This window comes from Ophidiomyces ophidiicola (assembly GCF_022830035.1).
Source record: "Ophidiomyces ophidiicola strain CBS 122913 chromosome Unknown scaffold_34, whole genome shotgun sequence".
Lineage (NCBI taxonomy): Eukaryota > Fungi > Ascomycota > Eurotiomycetes > Onygenales > Onygenaceae > Ophidiomyces > Ophidiomyces ophidiicola.
Window position 1 is genome coordinate 100,763 of NW_026054674.1, and position 20,547 is coordinate 121,309.

General features: G+C 47.5%; 7 protein-coding genes across 7 annotated transcripts; 1 reads left to right on the forward strand and 6 right to left on the reverse strand.

The window, feature by feature from the left end:
• Positions 1-2,107: 2,107 nt before the first annotated feature.
• PSD1 (phosphatidylserine decarboxylase 1) lies at positions 2,108-3,654 on the reverse strand (the record flags this gene model as incomplete). The annotated part of the gene is made up of 2 exons (XM_049255004.1): positions 2,108-3,489; positions 3,546-3,654. 2 exons carry the CDS (start codon positions 3,652-3,654, stop codon positions 2,108-2,110), a joined length of 1,491 nt encoding a protein of 496 aa, XP_049106011.1.
• Positions 3,655-4,255: 601 nt separating this feature from the next.
• LOZ57_005981 (uncharacterized protein) lies at positions 4,256-6,310 on the forward strand (the record flags this gene model as incomplete). The annotated part of the gene is made up of 2 exons (XM_049255005.1): positions 4,256-4,531; positions 4,592-6,310. The coding sequence occupies 2 exons, from the start codon at positions 4,256-4,258 to the stop codon at positions 6,308-6,310; spliced, it is 1,995 nt and encodes a 664-aa protein (XP_049106012.1).
• A 366-nt stretch (positions 6,311-6,676) lies between these two features.
• Positions 6,677-7,882, reverse strand: LOZ57_005982 (uncharacterized protein; the record flags this gene model as incomplete). The annotated part of the gene is made up of 4 exons (XM_049255006.1): positions 6,677-6,791; positions 6,851-7,420; positions 7,488-7,783; positions 7,847-7,882. The coding sequence occupies 4 exons, from the start codon at positions 7,880-7,882 to the stop codon at positions 6,677-6,679; spliced, it is 1,017 nt and encodes a 338-aa protein (XP_049106013.1).
• A 363-nt stretch (positions 7,883-8,245) lies between these two features.
• RPS22 (40S ribosomal protein S22) lies at positions 8,246-8,972 on the reverse strand (the record flags this gene model as incomplete). Its single annotated transcript, XM_049255007.1, has 3 exons — positions 8,246-8,435; positions 8,497-8,566; positions 8,840-8,972. The coding sequence occupies 3 exons, from the start codon at positions 8,970-8,972 to the stop codon at positions 8,246-8,248; spliced, it is 393 nt and encodes a 130-aa protein (XP_049106014.1).
• A 1,452-nt stretch (positions 8,973-10,424) lies between these two features.
• Positions 10,425-13,549, reverse strand: kap95 (karyopherin Kap95; the record flags this gene model as incomplete). The annotated part of the gene is made up of 9 exons (XM_049255008.1): positions 10,425-10,611; positions 10,670-10,778; positions 10,829-11,072; positions 11,131-11,463; positions 11,514-11,730; positions 11,788-12,416; positions 12,468-13,274; positions 13,392-13,450; positions 13,510-13,549. 9 exons carry the CDS (start codon positions 13,547-13,549, stop codon positions 10,425-10,427), a joined length of 2,625 nt encoding a protein of 874 aa, XP_049106015.1.
• A 1,072-nt stretch (positions 13,550-14,621) lies between these two features.
• LOZ57_005985 (uncharacterized protein) lies at positions 14,622-17,364 on the reverse strand (the record flags this gene model as incomplete). The annotated part of the gene is made up of 7 exons (XM_049255009.1): positions 14,622-14,977; positions 15,030-15,179; positions 15,236-15,302; positions 15,357-16,061; positions 16,114-16,678; positions 16,760-17,132; positions 17,220-17,364. 7 exons carry the CDS (start codon positions 17,362-17,364, stop codon positions 14,622-14,624), a joined length of 2,361 nt encoding a protein of 786 aa, XP_049106016.1.
• A 534-nt stretch (positions 17,365-17,898) lies between these two features.
• On the reverse strand, positions 17,899-19,807 carry LOZ57_005986 (uncharacterized protein; the record flags this gene model as incomplete). Its single annotated transcript, XM_049255010.1, has 3 exons — positions 17,899-19,431; positions 19,506-19,716; positions 19,770-19,807. 3 exons carry the CDS (start codon positions 19,805-19,807, stop codon positions 17,899-17,901), a joined length of 1,782 nt encoding a protein of 593 aa, XP_049106017.1.
• Between the last annotated feature and the right edge of the window lie 740 nt (positions 19,808-20,547).

The window sequence follows — 20,547 nt, forward strand, 5'->3', positions numbered from 1 at the left end:
CACCGGCAAGTGATCCATGGCGGAGGAATCTCTTGGCGGAAAAAGTCTGCCCTTGGCATGAACAGGGACAAATGAGGGCGTATCTGAGACGGAGGTTGCAGGATATTGGCGGGGCGTCTTCGAGTGAACGCCTCCACTACGCCAATATAACTAATCCTAGTCTGGCAGCGGCGGGACGCTCAGTATAGCCGGTGCCAGCCGGAGCAAAAGGCCTACGAATGAGACGCCCAGCACTATTGTTTTGGTCCAGAAGATTCCATAAGCTGGAACATGTCTGGCATGTCATGCCGCACTACTCTATTTTTGCTTAGCTTTCGAACGGCTGGTTGTGATGGGCACACATGCCCCGTTCTCCGCACATCTGAGCGACAGCACTGCCGGGCGGCGTGGAAGCGAGCCTTGGTTATCGCCCGGGACGTCGTTATCTTGATCTCACGTGCGCGTGTTCCTCGTTGGCAGCCTTGACGTCGCACAGGGCGCCCGTCAGCCCTACAGGACTCCCCGTGGCCGCCACAGCTTTCCGCCCTGCACCAGCACCACAATGAGCACCACGCTTCCGTCCGCCCTTCCGCGATTTTTTCTCGTTTTCCTGGCGCGTCGCGCCAACCGCGCTAACAGTCCTGGCGCACTCGTCGGCTGCTTGGCACGTAGTGCTGCACGTGATGATAAGACCCGCACTGATAAGCACTGACATCATCAGGGTCGATCATCCTAAAACCGCTAAGAGAGCTTGACGACGCTGACGGCCGGCTGCGCGAGAGCCCGGACAAGAGCGCCGCTGGTTTCGGCTGTCTGGACGCCCCGACAAGGAGAGGCCGCTGGAGCTTATGCAGACAATCCGAACTCGGACGAAAACCGTGCAATTGGCCCGTGCCTTGCTGATGATCGGGATTCGTTGGATTTCTGCACGAGGGGAGCACCGGCCTCCTCCCGCACTCGCAATTGAGTTTACCAAAGCGTTTAATACGAGACCGGTAGTAGTGCCAGTGGTGGTGCAGGAAAGGAATTGATTTCCTGAGGGAGGCTGGAGCGGGGGTTATCTCCGGATACAGTCTGGACTGGTCTTTACCCTAATTGATCACCAGCAAGGGCACCGAGTAACCCATAAATGCACACACAGCACATGGAGTATATTGGACCGTGCCTTTTTCGCTTATCTCTGAATGAGACTCCAGTGACAATGCATTGTGGATGTTCTTTTAGCGGAGATTGGCCCAGCGTACCGTCCTTGATTGCACTATGTCGGTTGAGGGTTTGTCGAGTCAGTCACACCAGCAATGTTGGTAAGGACACTTCTAAACTAACTAGTCGCGAGAAGGCAAGTCGATGGTTCTATGAGCGGAGCGGACTTTCACCGCTTGTTTGAACGTGCTCAGGGCCTCTTGCCCGTTCCCGGGGCGGAGCGGTGCCTAACGAGTAAGAATGCCTGATGACACTCAATTGCCTTAGCTTTACTCGGCACGTTTGGCGTTCTGAACTCCTTTTGTGAACTCTCTTCAACGTGTCGCATTATTGTTGAGAACTGACAGCCTCGCCTAATGCAGGGTGTATCGGGACCTACTTGACTCCTGTGCCAAAGAGCTTAAATGCTGTAAAGATATGCTTAACCGGTTCCCATCGAAGTCGGATGGCGCAAGGGCCTTTCGCTGTTTCGAATCCCTTTAAGCTACCCGATCCCTGCAACAAATTCAAACTTCCACTTGACCGGGCGGAATATCCATTGTTGCCCAAACCGAGCAATCCGAGAACAAGGGGGGGCTCCTGATTGCGGCAAATTCTTTCTTTTGTATGAAGCACTGGCAGTCGGTTTTTTACTGCCCAAGTGTAGTTCATTTTGAAATCGTGTTGGAAGACAACTGTGTTTAGATGCCAATTAGGAGGGCTGGTTTACAGACCGAATCGTCGTCAAATACTCCGTACAAGCAAGACAACCAAAGGGGACGTCAAGATAAACAATTTTTTTTAATAAAAATACAACGAGATAGAATCATGGTTGAATGAAATGGTAAAGGGACCCACAATCCTTGGTGGGACAAATTCCCACAAAATTCACCCACTGACCAATACATATGACACAATAATGGCCAAAAATGGAATTCCATAGTCTCTAGTCGACGCTCACCGCCCCTAAAGCTTCGCCATATTTCACCCTCTGTCCTGTTTCGATCTTCCATGACCAAGCGTTCTTGCCTGTGCGGCCTTGGTCATGATCTTGTTTTGCCCCTAAAGGTGCTTCAAAAACCAAAACTATTGAACTACCAAGCTGGAAGCCACCCATTTCTTCACCTCGCCTCAAAGCGTGGCCACCTAGAGTTTCGCTGGCATGATGGTACGTCGCTTCCGCATATCCCGGGTAGGTTTCGCCACGTTTGGCGGAGAGAGCGGCTTGTCGGTCTGCTTCAGTATCGGTGGTAAGACTGTTTGTGCGTAGCTCACGGTCAAAATTGATTTTAATGGATCCGACATTCGTAGCGCCAACGGGCGTGAAACTGAAAAATCCCCACCTCCACCTACCCAGAAGAACGACACGCTCGTTGAGAGTAAACAAGCCGGGCAGAGTTCGTTGTAGGTATGGAGAGACAGAATACAGCTCGCCGGCAAAATGACGGCGACTTTCAACGACCCACGGAGCTGGGGAATGAAAACGGTGGTAATCTCCAGGGGCAAGGTAGATGACGACGTAATACAGAGCACGATTTGAAGTTGGTTTGGGCATATACCATGGAGAATTAGCTTTAGCTAGATCCGCTTGAACATTTGCTTCAGACGTATAACTTGACTCGGTTGATGCGTCCATTGAGCTGGCCTTCTTTCCTGCCTCTCCAGATATTCCTCCAGAAAGAAGCCCCGGTAGAGTGTAACTTATGCCATTCATTTTTGCAAATTCTTCATCTGTCGACACATTATCATTTTGGACATTCGTGGTTCTCGTGATATTTGGCTGCGTTAGGTTATCACGGGGTTCAGAAGGCGTAATTCCCGACCATAGAAGTCCTGCGTCCCTACCAAGGAGGGCGTCGATGCTGTATGTCATACCCTTCACTTGTTCAACTTCTCCTCTTTCAATCATACCAAACTGCAGTATACGCCCGTCTGATGGTGAAAGGACTGCGTTAGGATCGCTGTCAAGAGGACGGACTCCGGGTTTTAATTCTCGATAGAAGAATGCAGCAAGGTTGGGGTAGGTATGAAGGTCATCTTCAGCAACTTCACTTAGATTAACGCCAAATATCCAAGAGTAGAGCTTAAACCCAGGTACACGAAGCCAGTAAGGCAATTCAAGTTCGTTGAATCGTCCCCACAAACGGGAAATCGCCTTCAATGGTAAAGTAGACATTATTTGGACCTGCCATGGGCCCGTTGGCCGGACCCTTTCCCTGTGGGGAACATCGTCTTGTCCGCCCGTATACTCCTGTATCTGTTTCTTTCTTTCAGATTTCTGTGCCTTATAAAACTGAGAAAAACCAAGATACGCGATTCCAAGGCCCGCTGGAATCGAGTACCACTCTATTTTAGTGTTGCTTAGAGAAGTTTTCAGCTTGGACCAGAAAGACTCATCTTCCCTTCTTTTGTGAGAGCCATAATACCGGTATTTCGAGAAAGAGAATTGACGCTGTGAAGGGTACCTTTTCCAACACCTGTGAACATGGACATTGAAGCGCTCATCTAAGGTGGAGCAAATTCCCAAGGATCTGCTTGGAGCCCTTCTACATGTTAAGAAAAGAAGAGACATGACCGAACATGAAGTCCATAAGAGCAAATTAGATAAAGCGACTCAAGACCATTGCCCCAAACCACCAGAATTGGAGGCTTGAATGTTGCGGTCGTTTTATAGCTCGCCGGATCGGCGTCACTATTTTCCACGGCTGAACTTGTCCACCAACTAGTCAATTAGTTATATCATTAGGCCACATCATAAGAAAACGCGTAGTGTGGGAACGGGCGATCAGGACAGCAGCTGACGATCCGTCAGAACAGGCAGTCGTGAATAGTAATGGGGTTTCTATTTTTCTGATATTCGAGTTGCCAAGACGGCCTCATCTAACTACGACATAGTTAACCACTGGGGAGCCTCTCCTACGTCTGAATCATTGTCCAACGCCTCCCCTGTGCGCTTTTAAGACTTACGCCATTTTACGGGACGCACGTTACATAGATATTCACTTGTGCTTCTGCTTCCCTGGCTTCGATAGCATGCGTCACCACCCTGGTCCCATATTCGGCTGAGGACGCAGAACCCAAGAATTTCCTGGCAATGGCTTCAGTTACACCGTCAACCCATGCAGGACCCAGTACTTCAGAAATGTCAGATATTGAAGGACTTAAGGTGCAGGTCCTCTCGCCGTCCTTCCAAACCGGCGCTCGGGTTTCCTTTACTTGTGCTGCCACCACTACCGTACTCGATCTGAAAGCAATGATCAAAGATTCGCTCAACACTCGGCCACCTCCAGAAACCCAAAGGTTAATCTATAGAGGCAAGGAGCTGATAAATACAGAAGAGACACTTGCCAACTTCCTCGAGTTGGGAAATGTGAGTTTTAGCTGATCTCGGGACTCGATCGGTCGCTAATGACATTGTTTCGATCTTCAGGGCGAGACTCACTCAATACATCTTGTGCTTCCTCCAGGAACCGCGCTCATAGCAATTCCAGACTCAGAAGCGAATGAACCGAATACTCCACGGGTACCGAAAGAACGGTCAAGCCCATTTCGAGCACAAAGAGTCGAAGATCTCCTGAACCCGGTTGTTCCCGACGAATCACCGCATGTATCCGAGAGACAGTATGAAGCTACTGGCAGTACTATTCGCCATCGTTTTGCGACGGCTGATAATGATACCCGAGGAAGAAGTGACACATACAGCCACCTAGATTCTTCTTATGGCTCATCCATTTTTCTTAATGACGGCGCTTCTAGCTCATCCCGCCAGCCTATTTCAAATTCTTCATACACCGCCCGACAGAGAGCCAATGTTCTACCGATGGCAGACTTTGGGTTATCTTCCAACACGGGATTGCATGAACCACGTTTGAACCTTCCGGTCGGTAGCTCTTCATCACCCCAAATCACTTCGTCTATAAATACATATCAGGTCCGGCATCGTCCAGAAGCTACCAAGACAGGGCATACATCAACGATTCCTTGTGGGGAATTTCCAAGAGAGATACCTAGACTAGAAACGCTTTCACAAACTATCATACAATTAGAGTGTCAGGTTAATCTTGGTATGACTCCTGCTGTTGATGAAATCTCCAGAGTTCGTTCTCAAATCTACCAAATCTTGGATGCGCAGCATCGAGCTCCTCTTGCACCTAGGGATTCTGCTTTGGAAGGCTGGATAGCTCGTCTGTCTGCTCTTGACATCCGAGCAGATCAGTTACGAATCATGAATGCTCGCCAACAACTCTCTGGAAATCAACATACAAATTCAGGACCTGTCATTTCTGGAACCTCTTCAACAAATGCTTCCTACCTACTTAGTGCACCAAATGGGCTCCAGTATCTGTTGACGCGCTCGCATAATCAGCAAACACCTGCTGCTCACCATCGTACACCTGGGGCGACATCGAGTACTCCCAATCCATCTGGAAACATTGCACCGTTTCGCGTGTCCCGGCTAGCAGCTCCTCATCCAACCAACCGTATCTTTCGACCAGTAGTACGTCGCAGAAACCGGAGATATGTCAGAGCTATCAATGTGGCTGCTGTTGTTCGAAGTATTTGGCTCTTTGTTCGATTATATTTCTTCAGCTACCTTTTAACTGCGCAAGGATCATGGCTTCGTGCCATTGCAGTCGTTGCCTCTGTCATTATTGCATTACTTTCTGAAACTGAGTACCCCAGACAAATTCAACACTCAGTAATTAACCCAATTCTGCAGCATCTGGAAAATCTCGTGCCTCTGCATCGAGAACCACATGCTGCCCAGAGACAAGAGGCCGAGAATGCCGCCGGGAATTTGAACAATACTGGAGACGGCGTTGAGCGAAATGGAGTACCGGTGCAGGTTAATCGGGGTAGTCTATGGGATGGAGTGCGAAGTCTGGAACGATCTATTGCCATATTTATTGCGAGTTTTGTTCCTGGCTTAAGCGAACGTCATATAGCAGCCAGAAATGCGGCTGAGGCTGCAAGGAGGAATGAGCAACAAGAAAGCCCGCCAGATCAGGACCAACGTCACCAAGAAGTGATCGATGATACAGATCAGCGGCGTAATGAGGGCGGCGATGAATTTGGGAACGCTAATTTTCAAAACGGCCGGGACATGGCGGCTCCCAACGGGGTCAATGCCTCTGAGCCGACTCGGTAGCGACCCAATAACATTTGTAAAAGCTTTCTCTTTAGACTGTCTTTTACTCCCTTTAAAATTTCAATCCCGCGAGTTTACACTCGCGTCCACCTTTTTTTTTTATCCAAAATCCAACTCTAAATCCGTAGGCCTAAAATATATAATACATCCACTGGGCCAATATTGCGGGCCAATTGTTTTTCAAAAAAAGCCCCAAGTTCTTTTACGGACTGTCTGGTTTATCAATCAGTTCAATCAGGTTCTATCAGGTGTATATTTCGAGCAAAGTCGAGCCCAAAGCCATTGGTCGGTCTTTTGTCTCTATCTGGCTTCAAGAAATCTATAAGCTGTAGCATGTCATGAGTCGGAGTCTACAGGTGTTGAATTTCATAATTTCGGTGCAGATGGGTCCTTGGAGTCAGTATCGCCCGCCTTGTCTTTTGTTACATCAGAAACAAGAGCAGTGGGCATCGAAAGAAAATCTTCCTCCCCGTTAAAATGCCTGAAAGCAGAGAAGGTCAGCTAGAGGAATCAAGCCTAGACAAAAATCTCAGCACATACCAGCCTCGCTCTTCGCCAGCGCTCAGAAATGAGCAGTCGCCATTTCTAACACAGTTCCATCCACCGCCAACACCCTTCCCATTCTTCCATTGGCAGGTTTCCTTAGTATCCGCCGCACTCGGCTTAGAGTCTATTCTCGCTCCAGTTGCAAGCTCACGCCTTACAAAGGTACTGAGACTCGCCGTGAATGGCTTAAAATCCTGCTCTGATGAATCTTCGGGCATGTTCCCCGTCAATACCCTGCCCATTGCGATCAATGGTGCTGCATGTGAGCATATCAAGATTGCGTGACTTTGGTTATTCCAAGGATCATTGGGATAAGATTTTGCATGGGTGGCCAACTCTCTGTCAACAGTAGATATAATGTGTGACAAGGTCGCTGCTATACGATCATGAAGCCCAGCAATATTTTCACCATTGGGAGAGGGGATAATATGGGCTTTGTAACGACCGCCAGGCCGAGAGGTAGCGGTGCTAGGTGGAAGTAGGATGGTTGGGAAGTGAGTTTCGAGGATTTCCGGGGTTGAAGGGGAAGGGTGTGTGAAAAATGACGAGGAGCCAAACCACTCTCTAAAGAAATGCATTGTTACTGTTAGAAAGAGCGATATATATATGTCAATAATTGGTAAAGTGTTACCCAAGCCCATTTTCAAGTCTCACAGTCAAGTCCAAATTCGGGTGGTTTTCATTTTCCTGAATTTTTCTAAGCCCCTCTGTTGCTGGCTGAATAGTCTGAAGGCATCTATAGAATGGGCTGCAGTACACTCTGCAGGGTTTTGGTTGGAAGCTGTCGCTACATATATGTGCGGCCAGCTCATGCGACTGTCGAACACCTGGCTGTGTAAGAGTCGGGTCTACGGGGATATCGGTTGGGGTGGGGTGTAATGAAAAATATGTTCCCGTTGATAGATCTATTGTCCAGTTTAGGCGGTGCTATTCAAGGAAACATCAGTACTTATTCTCCAAAGGGGCTGGATGGCCTTGAAATCGACATACCCCATGCCGGGTGAGATAAATCGTGTCAAGAGGCATTTTTATTTACAGGATATTACCGATAAGTAGACCTGGCCTCCGTCTTAAGAAGAGCTGTTGATCTGAGGGGTCAAGGTTGCGGCAGAATTCACAAGCGGTGAAGCCGCACCTCGGCTCAATGTTCAGTGTTTCAGGCCCCTCGGGCCCTCGCTACCCATATATTCACTAGGCGGCCGAAAAAAGGAGAGATACGGGAAAGTTGGGTTCATTGAAGGTCCCTGGCTATCTATGGGTGGATTGCGAACGATAAATGGCAGAACATCTGCTGATCATACATATAAAGCCAGTAAACAAGAATCACGCCAACAACACACAGCTCTCCGAATCCCATGTGATTTTTAAATAACTTTTCTTTATGGTTATCTAATAGAAGAAACCAATGATCTTACCAGCAACATGCTTCCGTCGAGCTTCCTCATGGTCCATGATACCAGCAGAGGTGGTCAAAACGATGTAACCGAACTGACGAGAAGGAAGGAGCTTGACAACCCATTTCTCGAGTTCACGGAGCTGGATGTTGTAGCGGGGGCTGATGACACCGGTTTTGTTAAGGCTATCATGTCGGAAGTAATTAGTATCATAGAATTGAGGCAAGAGGCGCAGCAAAAGCATACCGGCCATTGAGCTGGATAACGATTTTGCCAGAGCGATGATCATCGACTTCCTCAAATTCACCAATATACCCTGAAGGCAACAAAGAGTTAGCATGCATGTAACGATGATATAAAAGTTGCCAATCATGGGGGAAAAGATTCAACATCGAATTGATAGGAAACTTGTAAGACCATCGCCGATGAAACATAATATATCGGGAACTTAAAGGGCAGATATCGTAGTGTGGTTTGAAAATCGAAATATCCGCCTAGTTATCAACCCGAATAACATCAAGTCTTCCAGTACCAAAAACCGCGTAGGGCATCAAAGTCCAAACATTGTAGAAAATAAATGGCAACATACCATGCTTCTGCATCACGGACAAGAATTTGACGATGACTTTGGAGCTAGGTCTGATAAGAACCTGGCGTTTTCCGGCCTTCTCGGCGTTGTTGATGGCATTGAGCGCATCGTTGAGGACACTTGTCTTGACCATTTTGACGGTGGAGATTCTCAAATCGAACGGATGTATCAAATACTCGTTGGGAGATGAGGTATCTAATTATCATACGATTTCAGCTCTTTCGAAATCCCCGTCTCTGCTCCCATTTTCAGGGAACTCGAGATTTAGGGATTTGAAAGAGAGAGAATCGGAAATACGTTAGCTTTCAGCAGCTTTAGTTATCGGGCGCAAAGAGTGCCCTCTCCGCAAAACGCAAGGAGAAGAGGGTTCTTCAGCCCGTGCCCCGAAGGGAGCAGAGAAGAAGCGTATCATCCCTTCGGTGAATGATTGCTTCTACCCAAGCTAGCTGAAGAGCATAGAAGAAGGAGGGCGAGACATCTAGCTTACCTCAATTGTTGTCGACGGCGATGGGCTTTCGAGTGTTGGCGAGCTTGATGATACAGTTTTGCATCCGGAATCGAAGCGGCCCAGCCACTAGCGCGCACAATCTAGGGTTATTCACCATCTGCCCTAACTTGACTTCTCCAGCAACCTTAACCTTATTTGTCCCCAGAGTACTCCGTACTCCGTACAGAATACCGAGTTCCAGACATACGTATCGACTCTCTGGGCCGCCTTTTGGAAAGCCATTCCTTCGCATGTGCCTATAATAGCATTAGGTAGGTGGATAGCTACCACAGGCACTAGTTCATCAAATTCTAATTTGTGGCATATTATCAAGCGAATAAACGTAACAGCGCCCAGAAAGATTTAAGAGGGCGGTTGATATTACAATTTGTTTTGAATTATTGGGGCTAAAGGGTAAGATAAAATGTGGTGTCTGGGGTCTAGGATATGGAAAGATAAATAGAACGAGCACAAGGGGGCTTTGGAAAATATTAAAGTCTCCTCCATCCTCTCAAAGAACCCTCCGTTCATCCATTCAGTCAGTCATTTGCTCCTCCACGGTTGCCGAAATAATAAAATCAACAGTGAAATTTCCAAATAACCCAGTCCAAGGAAATAAATGCCAGGTCATAAGGAAAATACATGATTTGGGGGCATACATGATTCGAAACGTAAGGTTGGGGGACGGAAACCTTTCTGTAAATAAGCATCAATACATCAGACGGAGGTGTGTGTAACAAAAGCATTAGGGATACTGTGAAAGGGGAGGGGAAGCTGCAATACTTTAATGATTGCTGGGATGGGGGCGGATGTAGGAATGCTCCGGGTGACTAGACGCATGGGTCAATTTTGCTTGTTGCTTGGGTGGGGAAATTCTCTGCACAGCGAGTGCGGGATAGTGACGTCCTGAGAACACTTTCAAAAAGTTGTTTTGAGCGACTTCCGGACGACGGTCTTGTCATCTTTCGGAATCACAAATCTCGGCATGTCACTTTCCATTGATATTAAACCGTTGTTATAGGATAGTGTGACGGTTCTCCCTCTTAAATAGGCATAAACCCCGGGAGGCTCGGGAACGCTGGTAACGAGAATGACGAATTACGACATCGCCGCGGCGGTAGCAAGGCCGACTTGGCGTTTTACTTGTTCACGGGCCCATCGCGCGGTATCAACTGTACGGCCACCGTAATCCCGATTGGATCGAGTTTCCCTTATAAGGCCAGTAACAAACTCATTGCGGAACATGGAAGCAAATTCACCATTGGGGAATACATCCGCCAAGTCGCTATAAGTCATTAGTTACCAGATCGCCACGCAGATATAAGCGCTAAGAAGTGACAAACCCAATTACACCCATGGTGGATCGCATTAGTCCTTCGCTTCGTGTTCCTTCGTTTGCAATGTGGCCGATGAGCTGAAATATCGATTCAATAAAAGGTGTCAAATTATTGGCTATTCAAGGTTAGTTTAAAATGACAAAAGTAAAACAAAGGCACACAAACCATTAGGTGTTCCTTTATAGGCAATAAGAATGCCGCCCCAGGCGTCCATTATACCTTCACGAAGCGAGGTGACATAATCGATAGTATCCTGAGATACGTCATTTCCAACAGTAACACCGGAAGCTTGCTGAAGAACCTGACCCACAACAGGCAGGTAAGTTTCAAAATTAGTGCCAATAGCCTGTGCAATGTCACCGAATGTCAGGAGAATAGCGGGTTTTAGCTGGTTGGTAAGGGTGGTGCTCTGCAAAGACCCAAATGGTTAGTTAACACAACCCAAAGATAGCAATAGAAAAACTCACTCTCAAAAGGTTAAGAAGATAATTCATGAATGTATCACAGAATGGTTGGGCTTTGTCATTTAATGAACGAGTTATATCGCTCACGAGGCCAATAGCCATGGCACATAGCCCAGGCTCCTCCTGGTTGCCAAGCGCGTTATAAAGGAATGGCGTGAATGCTTCCATATATTTCAAAAAATCTCCTTCCACAGCACTAGCGATAGCACCAACAGTTGCAAAGGCAGCATCAGGCACACTAGACTTAGGGGGCAAGGTAGAAAGGACCTTCAGCATTAGGGAGATTATTCGATCTGCTTCTGGTTTGATATCTGACTCTAGACGCTGCACAATTGCCTGAATAAACAATTAGCTACTATAACATAGTCCTAGTTGAAGGGACTTACAAGAAGGACGCTGGTAAGGCTTGTCTGTAACTCTTCTAGCGTGATACGGTCTTCAACGCTAACCACCTGCTGCTGCATAGGAATTGTGCATTCAAGCCTCTTGATAATGACATCAACTAAGCTGCCGATTACAGGGAGGCAATCGTTAGCTGCATTAGTTACAAAGGTAGCTAGAACTTCGTATGCAGCGGTTCGGAGAAGGTTATCAGCATCGGGTCTGAGAATATGTTAGATTGTTTGCAAGTTTAACCTGGAAAGGCACAATGTCACATACCTCTCTGTAGCAGTGAGCAAAGAAGAAACACTGTCCTGAAAATGTTTCGAGAACGGGCTAGTATCAGAACCAGGATCTCCAGCAAACTGATCCGAGATGTTTTGAAGGGCCCAACAGCAAGACCCCGCAATCTTTGTACTACTAGCCAGGCCGTGGAACAAACACGAGATAAGCGGCTGTAGATGGACATCAACGTCAATCGATTCCGGGCAGAATTCCGTGATACGACCAAGTGCATACGCTGCCGAGTCTCGGACGTGAATAACCTTATCATCCATCATCTGAATCAAAACAGGAAGAGCCTGTTTGACAAGGGGGTCAAGAGTTTCAAATTCCGGGCCTTCCATGATCGCGCCAAATGACGATACAGCTGCATCTCGACGATGCCAGTCGTTGTTCCGGAGATTCGCCTCAACAAACTCCAAAACTGGTGGGATCACTTCAGCATGAACGCAACTAGCATACAATTCAAGCGCCTGGTAAGCAGCGCGAGAAATATTATAGTCGTCATCTGTGGCATCTTCATCTTGGTTGGTCATCAATTCTAGTAGAACAGGAACCACTTCTCTGCAGGCAATGCGGGCAAAATTGAAAAATGGGCGGAGGATCGAGGAGCCTTCGGTCTTTGACTTAAAACTATCAGTTTGGCATTTCCGGTATATAACGGGATTGCTACTTACCAGTTTATTATCATCTTCAATAGCCGTTTCTTCTTCACATACAGTGCACCAAAACTCAATGGCAAGTTTCGCAACGTCCTCTTCTTGGCTTTTCATCCCCAATATTGTGAGGCCGAAGAGCGCCTTTTCCATATAAAATCGCATCTTTTCATAATAACTGCTCATAATACGGTTCAAACAACCAAATGCACCACTCTGTATTCTAACGTCGTTCGACTGCGTTGCCTCGCAAATGACTTGCATTATGTAGTTTCGTTCGCCTTCGTTTTCAAAATTGGATCGCACAAATTCGATAGCATCGCTTAGTGCAGTGATAGCGGAGTTTCGCACATCATTATTTGGTTCTTCTTTTCGTGCCCCCTGCACAACGGCAGTGAGGATGGCGTTCGAATAAGCATTCAAACTCTCCCGAAGATCCGGATCTTCAGATTCACAGATAAACCCAATCGTGACCAGAGAGGATTGTTTTAAATGGTCTGATCCACCGCTTACATTCTGGACCAAAGTATTCATTAAGTCTTGCCATTCGTTTCGAGGAAGTTCAATGGCGGCGATGGAAGCGATAAATTGTCCTGCGGACTGGCCAGCTCGTGAATCAGATGATGCTAAAGTTTTTAAAGCTAATTCTTTTACTGCAGTTTTGACTTGAGGCGTGATCTGGTGAACCCATCGTCCTTGGACTTCTCGAAGCCGGGCTAGATCTCGAAATGAAAAGGCGTTTTTGAGCGCTAGACCGGCAGCAGTTCGAATAGCAGGGGAAGCAGAGTCATTGGCAAGTTCTCCCGCCAACGTGGTAAGGTACGAAGCCTAGGGCGAAGAATTTGTTTATGTCAGTCGAGTTGACGGGAGTGGAGGGAAGGATCAAAAATGGGTGTAAAAGCGCCGACGTAGCTAAACAAAAGCGCCGAGGGAAGCAAGACATACAAAATCGACTTCAGCAGCATGCTGCAATTGTTGTTCGGCATTTTGTCGGGTTGTGGCATCTGCGAAGAGATAATCCAATCAGTCTGTGTCATAAGCGCCAGATCACAAGTTAGCATACCTGGCGAAAGCGTGCCAGCCAGCACTTGATTCACATCCATGGCTGGTCCTCGCGTGCTCAAGAAGTCCCCTTAACGTGCTGTAAAAGGTGAAGGCAGACTCAGAAACCTGCGTTTGACGTCCGGTATGATTCTGTCAAGGCCCACAACATACCACAGAGCCAAGCGAGAATGAAAAAGTACGTTTAAACGAGGGTCAAGAAACTTAAGATGCTGAGAAGAGGCGGACGACGTGTTTTTGAGGTGGTCCGTAGGCATGCAGAGAATTAAGGAGGAGCCTCAGCAAGCGGTTGTCGAAAAAGAGTAAACAAGCAGATACTGAAAAAGTGGGCCAGATCTGGCGCCTGCTGGTGAGTTGCGAGGTGTTGCGCACACTCACCTTGCATACGCACACGCGCTCTACACGTTGGCTGGCTGCCTGTTTTCTGGCACCTCAAAGCTCGGGTTGGATTACGACTGCTCTCTGCAAAGGCGGCGTGGGTTGTGTAGTTAAATAACACATCCGCTTCTTTCGTGACTGCCACGGAGAGTTGGGCTTCCGAATCCTTGCACAAGATATCCAAGGGGAGCTCCGTCGATCCAGCAGGTACTCAAACATTTACCGGCCTGCCGTTGTCTGAGCTGCTGGGCTGCCTCATGTACAGAGACGGAGACGCATGCACCTGCTCGTGTTCTAGAAAGTGAGGCTACATATACGCAATTACTTGAGTTGGCAATCGTAAGCTCTTAGGCGTATCAAGCGAGTCCAATAGTTGAAGCTCGTAACTAGTTCACAGCTCGCCATACTCTCCGTGCTGGCTTGTTCAATGATACAGCAGGAGATTGCATCCACAACACAACCTCAGTCATAAACTCCGTAGAAAAGAGTACACCCGAAGCAGACCTGTCCAAGGATGTGTAGATAAGTAGAGTGTGTGCCCACAAGGGGTGTCACAGCTGTTGCCTGCCAAGCCAACAACTCCCCCGCCATACGACAAACTCCAACCAGGTTCGCCTAGTTACTTTTCCCTACAGTTTGCCCCTGTGTAGGTCAAGATCTCCAGGACAGATACTGGCTGTTCACTGTAGTAGCTTGTCCCCAGTTTATGTGCTCAGCCGGAAATTTAAGCTCCAGCTATTTGACAAGCTGGTTTTCTTCACCGTTTCCCTGCCCCAACGGCTCTTCTTCCTCTTCTCCCGGTTCATCTCGATCATCCACGCTATCAATGTCATGTACTGAGTACCACTGTCGATCTGAATATAGAACACAGACAACCCGTCTACCATGCCGGCCATTCACCTCAATGCTTAGCGGGTCCATGTCTTCATGAGAGAAAGTATGACGAACGAAGCTAAAGTGATAAGACGAAGGGTCCATGACGTCTAAATAGGTAATTTCAACGTTCTCATCTTCTCCATATCTTGGGCAGAACAATGGGTCCTTGTCAGGCTGGTATGCAAAGTGAACGAGGTATTTGGTAGCTGGTGTGTCTACCACATAAGTCAATACAGAAAGCTCAAGCTCAGGCACTTATTAACTTACCCCCATCGGACCAGAGTAGCATCATTGTACCATCCTGGACAAATTTAACATCTCGAATTATACCACTTCCGAGGTTAATTGTTGCATTAAGAACTACCTCTGTCGTGCTGACCCCATTGATAGTAGCGAGAACCACCCGACACAAATATACTGTACGTCATAAGTCGTTAGCTTAGCGATAATAGTACAAATTATAGGTCTCTCACAGCTATGAGGGCATGTTTTAGAGCGAGAAACCGTGTACACAGAAGCCATTAGTCTGCCTCCATAATCCTGGCAAGGTTAGTCTCAAATGTGAAGCTTAAGGTGTAGTTTTGTGCGACTTACCCCGTAATTCATAGTAAGATCAACAATCTCTGTGCTATAGTCTTTGCCTAACACCTTGATTCTTTTTGGGATAATACTCCTTTGCTGCGTCTCGCCAACCCGCTTAAAAACCTCATCAAACTGCACATCCAATCTCCCCGTGAGGTCACCTAAAACAGGAATATCCAATTTCTGGTCCATGCTCTTTGGGTCTAACTGCCGCAATAGGGTTTTGTAGTTTTCGTAAAACAAGTCATTAGCCGCCTTCCAGCGACCGTCAGGGGATTCTGCTGTCCTAGGTTGAATATAGTCCAGAAGTGAACTGCGTGTCATCGGTCCACGGATATAATTAAGTGTCTGTGCATGGTTAATTGTATCCGCCTTCTCCATCAACTCTTCTGCAGTTGCAGATGAGTGCCCCGCAGTTTGGAGGTCGATTTCATACCGCAGCCACTTGGAAAAGGCAATAAACTCGGTAAGCTCGCGCCCACTGTTTACCATAACCTTATGGCCTAATAGTGTAAGACAATCGACAGTGGCAAGACAAGCTTTAAGGCTTTTGGTATTGAGCCCAAGTACAGGACCAAGTTTATAAAACCTGGATAACCCTATGAGCCGGCCAAGTAGAACACTACATCTCTCTAGAGCTGGAAGGAGACATCCATGAGTTAGGCGCCTTATGGTCTCATAGCCATTCATGACGGCCTTTTCCCAGCGTTTATGACCCTAACTATTCGTCAGTCCGGACCTATTATAGGGATTAATAAGTAGTATTTACCCGTTCACCAACTTGGTCCACTAAAAACTCCTTGAGTGGCGCGTAGCAATCACCAGTAACAACAAGATGATATGCAGCAGTAACAAAATTGCACGACATTTTTTCTTGAAGGTCTTCATTGATATTTCGAAGATAGCGGCCGGGTAAGTCTTGCGTATTTTTCCACTCAAGAAGAACCTGTGTCTGTACTTGTTTGATATATCGCATCAAATTTTGCAACTGGGTGACCTTTGATGCAAGAACGGAAAGATATATTCCGGATTTCGTGATGAAAAGAAGATCGAGGGAGAAAATCCAGAGCTTTTCCTCTTCTTCAAGCTTGGTGGCAAACAAAAAGGAGTGGGTTGAGCTCATGGGATGAGAAGCATGAGCTAGAACGCGGGCTTCTGTAAAACCATCCAGATGCTTGGTTGCTTGGATGGTGCCTATTTCAAAGGAATCGAATATCCGTAAGTGAATGGATCCGTCATTAAATCCGGCCAGCACCACATCAACGGAGTCGGAATTCTTGCTGTTGGAGTGAAATATGGAATCAATCGAAGCACGAGTACTGAATATATCGTCGCTAGTGAACAGTTAAACCACATCATGACATAAGGTGGACTAGCCCATTCCGCGGATGCAAGCCGTTTGGAGGAGTACTCACTCATCTCCAGTAGAGGGTAAAGTGCTCAATTTTGGTAAGGAACGGTCAATATCCAATAAAGCAAGCTCACGAGGCAAGTCCGCCTTGATATACGGGAGTTTGGACAAAGGTGTCTCGGGCGCGAGCAAGTCGTCAAGGCTCAATCTTCCCTGAGATTCCTTCACAGTTTTTGATGCAGCTTGCTCGTCTGTTAAATTCACCCCCCAACCTAGACAGCAAATCGTACCCGAAGGAGGTATGGAGGCCTCCTGTGGGGTATCATCTGAATTATACCCTGTTTTCTGATTGCAGTCCAGGATATGCACTGTTTTCCCGCTATAGGCGCTCAGCATGCGGATATTATTATCCGAAGTAGCCACAGCTAGAAGCTGCCCTACCGGAAACATCAGTAAAAAGACCATACTACCAGAATCACATAGTTATGTAGCACACGAAGTTCAATATTGAAATACTTGCTCACCGTTTCCTTTCCATCTCAAAGCGTTCACCTTTAGTCCGTCACTCGCGGCATTGGGGCCTCGCGAAAATCCTCCGAATACCTTTTGACCATTTAGCCGAAAAACGTGAACCAACTCATCATCCGTAGCGAGTGCAATTAGGTCCATGGTGGGACAATACGTTAGGGTATTTCGATTGCATCTCGCTGAGAGCTGCTTTTCCGAGAGAGTGGCGAGATGGACAGACCTAGCGAGCGACGCATCTTCCTCTCGTAGTAAAGTTTCATTGTTGTTTGTGTTCCCTGGCATGAGAAATATGTTCCTAGAGCTCTATCTAGAATCAATTGCACTTCCTCAGCTGCACAGAGGAAGTATAGATAGATGCACGGGAGCTTGGTGGAAGTCAAAAAGTGATGGTTTGAGTTCTGTGTTCCTGCGCTGTCAAAAAATGGACCATGAAAAACAAAACCGGCAGCACCCAGTAGTTATAAATAGAGTACAATAATTAATATGAATTAAAGAGTACATCTCATTAAATGTCATAGTGTAACTAGATCGAGGGCAAGCCCTGCCTTTGAATAGTATAGTATGTATGAATGTATGTGCATGTTAGATGTTCTAGAAGCCCGCCCGAGAAAAATGCCCGTACACAAAGATAAACGCCCTAAAAATTACCCTGCTCCCATATATTTACATAATTTTCTAGAATGATTTGTTATCTGGCCCGGTAATATTAATCATACTCCCTAGATAACTCAACTCATCCATTATTTCTTGCATCATAGTCTGTACATCAAGTGGGGGTAACTGTATGTTCTGTTCGTCCGTGCCTTGTTTATATTCATTGGTTAATGGTGGTGGAAATGAAGTGCCTATGATATGTACATCATGTGGGGCGTTTTCCGATTCTATTGGAGGACCGTTTGCAGTCCGTGGTTTCTTTATTATATGCAGTCCTGAAATTCGTATATCTAGAGGTGAGCCCGAAGTAACAGGCGTAGAAGGGTGAGAGTCAACGCATTCGTCAGCCCGAGGAACCGCCTGAGCATCAGCAATTCGAGGACCGACAGCTTTAGTATAAGGGGAGTCGCTGGATGAGCAAGTGGCATGTTCGCTGGTAGCGCTGGAGGAGGTATCATTATTAAAGGTTGAGTTAGATATCATTGAAGCTGGGGATAACGCATCGGTATCAGTGCTGCAATCCGAAAAGCGACTTGCGCTCGGTTGTAGAAAAGGGCCTGAGGACGGATGTGAAGATGCGGCAGTAGATACAGAGAAATGACTCCGTAAAACATCGACATCAAGGGGAGAGCGCGAAACACCCATCCTCTCTAGTTCTTCATCAAGAACAGAAGAAGGGCTATTGGGAAGCGTAGGTAGTCGTTTCTCGTTTAAATCAATTACGCTCCCAGCTTCTAACCTGTTTGGCACAGTCCACGATGGAATATCGTGGCCATCAGCTTGTTCGCTGGACGCAGCTTCTGAATCAGCCTGCATGGCAGGCTCAGGATGGATGTCTATCTTCACTGGGCTCCTAAAGGGGGATCTGCTTCGATTTTGGCGATCGGATCGATATCTGCTTTCAGACGGTGATCTAAGTCGTCGTTCCACAGCGTATATTTCGACGGGTACTTGTAAATTTTTAGTGGTAGGCCCTGCTTCACGAACGACATTGCTTCGAGGACTTCTCCCTCTAATGCCATCGAGGTTAGCTTCCCTATCTTTCAGTCGCCAATTCGGATCGGATTCAACGTCTTTTCCACCAGAGCGAGGCGTTGTGAAGTTGAATATCGCGGTTCGGAGAGCATTGCCTTTGGACGAAGACGCGCTTGGAGGATTAACATCTACCGTTAATTTTACAGGTGCGCGAAATCTTCGCGCTGGTGGCACGTCACGAGGATGTGATAAGCTTCGACCCGGAACTTGATGTGTGGGTGACGTAGATACAGGTGAGGTCATTGCCTCTCGACCACGGCTCGCGTCCGCAGAGGTAAGAAGACGAGGCAGCTTTGGTCTAGGGGGAGGCCGGGGGTTTAAAAATTTGTCATCTGGGTTCATAGTCTGGTGTATCGAGACTTGCGAAGCCACGCTGCTTTCACGGTTATGGCGTGCGTTGACCGAAGGGAGATGAATAGGAACGTTGAGAATATTTATCGGTTGTCCAGGAAGAAAGGGGCAGGATGTTGTCCACGGCTCAGCTTCATTGTAATGGTCAACATCCCCGTCCAGACGATACTATATCGATTGACGAACCCAGTTAGCCCGTGTTTACTTTGGAATAGGACGAAAGCCGAAGTCGGTATGCATACGTAATACCAATATGTGCCACCCATTTTCAATCCGCCATCCCGACCGGGCTGCGAGGTGTTCAGATTGCCGTCGCATATTATATTCGTAAATACATGGCAGCCCCTCCAGTGATCGGCTCCGGTTCGAGCATCCCGTTCCATAATATATTCTTTTGTAAAATTGTCCCATGATCCAAGTAATTTGACAGAATGAGTGTTTGACGGGGTGCGACTGTTGTTTGTCAATACAGAGGGCCAACGAGAGAACAAAGAAGAGAGACGTACAGCATAAAAGTAATGAGGGTGGTTGCGGACGAAACCATGTTGCCCGCAATGCAAGTATCCGCAGAACCCGTCTGGTAGAATCAAGCAAGCACAATGCTGTACGCCGAACAATGCTATATATCAAAGGAGTGTATGGATAAAAAAGAAAGTGAAAGGAGTGTGTAAATGCAAAACAAAAAAGCAATCGAAAGCCGCAATTAATTAGAGCAAGCGCGGAGCTCTCGGAATACAATGGGGACTCATGATGAGGGCTGGAGCGGCCAGCGGTACGAATTATTGTATAAGTATGGGGGAGGGAGCGCCAGTGCGCGCTTCTGCGAAGGTCAGCCTGGTATTTTTGTCGTCAGCACGCGCGCAGAGCGTTTCAAGATCGATGAAAAGTGCTTCAAATTGTCGAGGTGGTCCAATAATGGAAGGGATGGGAGGTGGGAGGGGCGGGCTAAGGGAGTGCCAGGTCCCAAGGCTAATAATAACAGGTAGGGGTGGCCCTGGAGGCCGGCGAAGGTTCCAAAGCGACAGGAAATTGCCGATCGCTGATTTCTGATTCGGTGGTGGAGGGCTAGCGCAGGTACTTGATTTCCGTAGGAGGATGAAGCAGGCCGTGAGACGGCTACGGCGGCTGTTCAAACCAGCGCTGGGCAGGGCGAGCAGCAGAGGGAGGAAGACGAGGAGGAGCAGGAGGAGCAGTACTCCGTAGGGCGAGGGGTTCGTTCTGGGCCCGTCGACCACCCAGGCTGAGGCGCCGAGAGCGGCAGGGCCAGTCGAAAATAACGCTCGC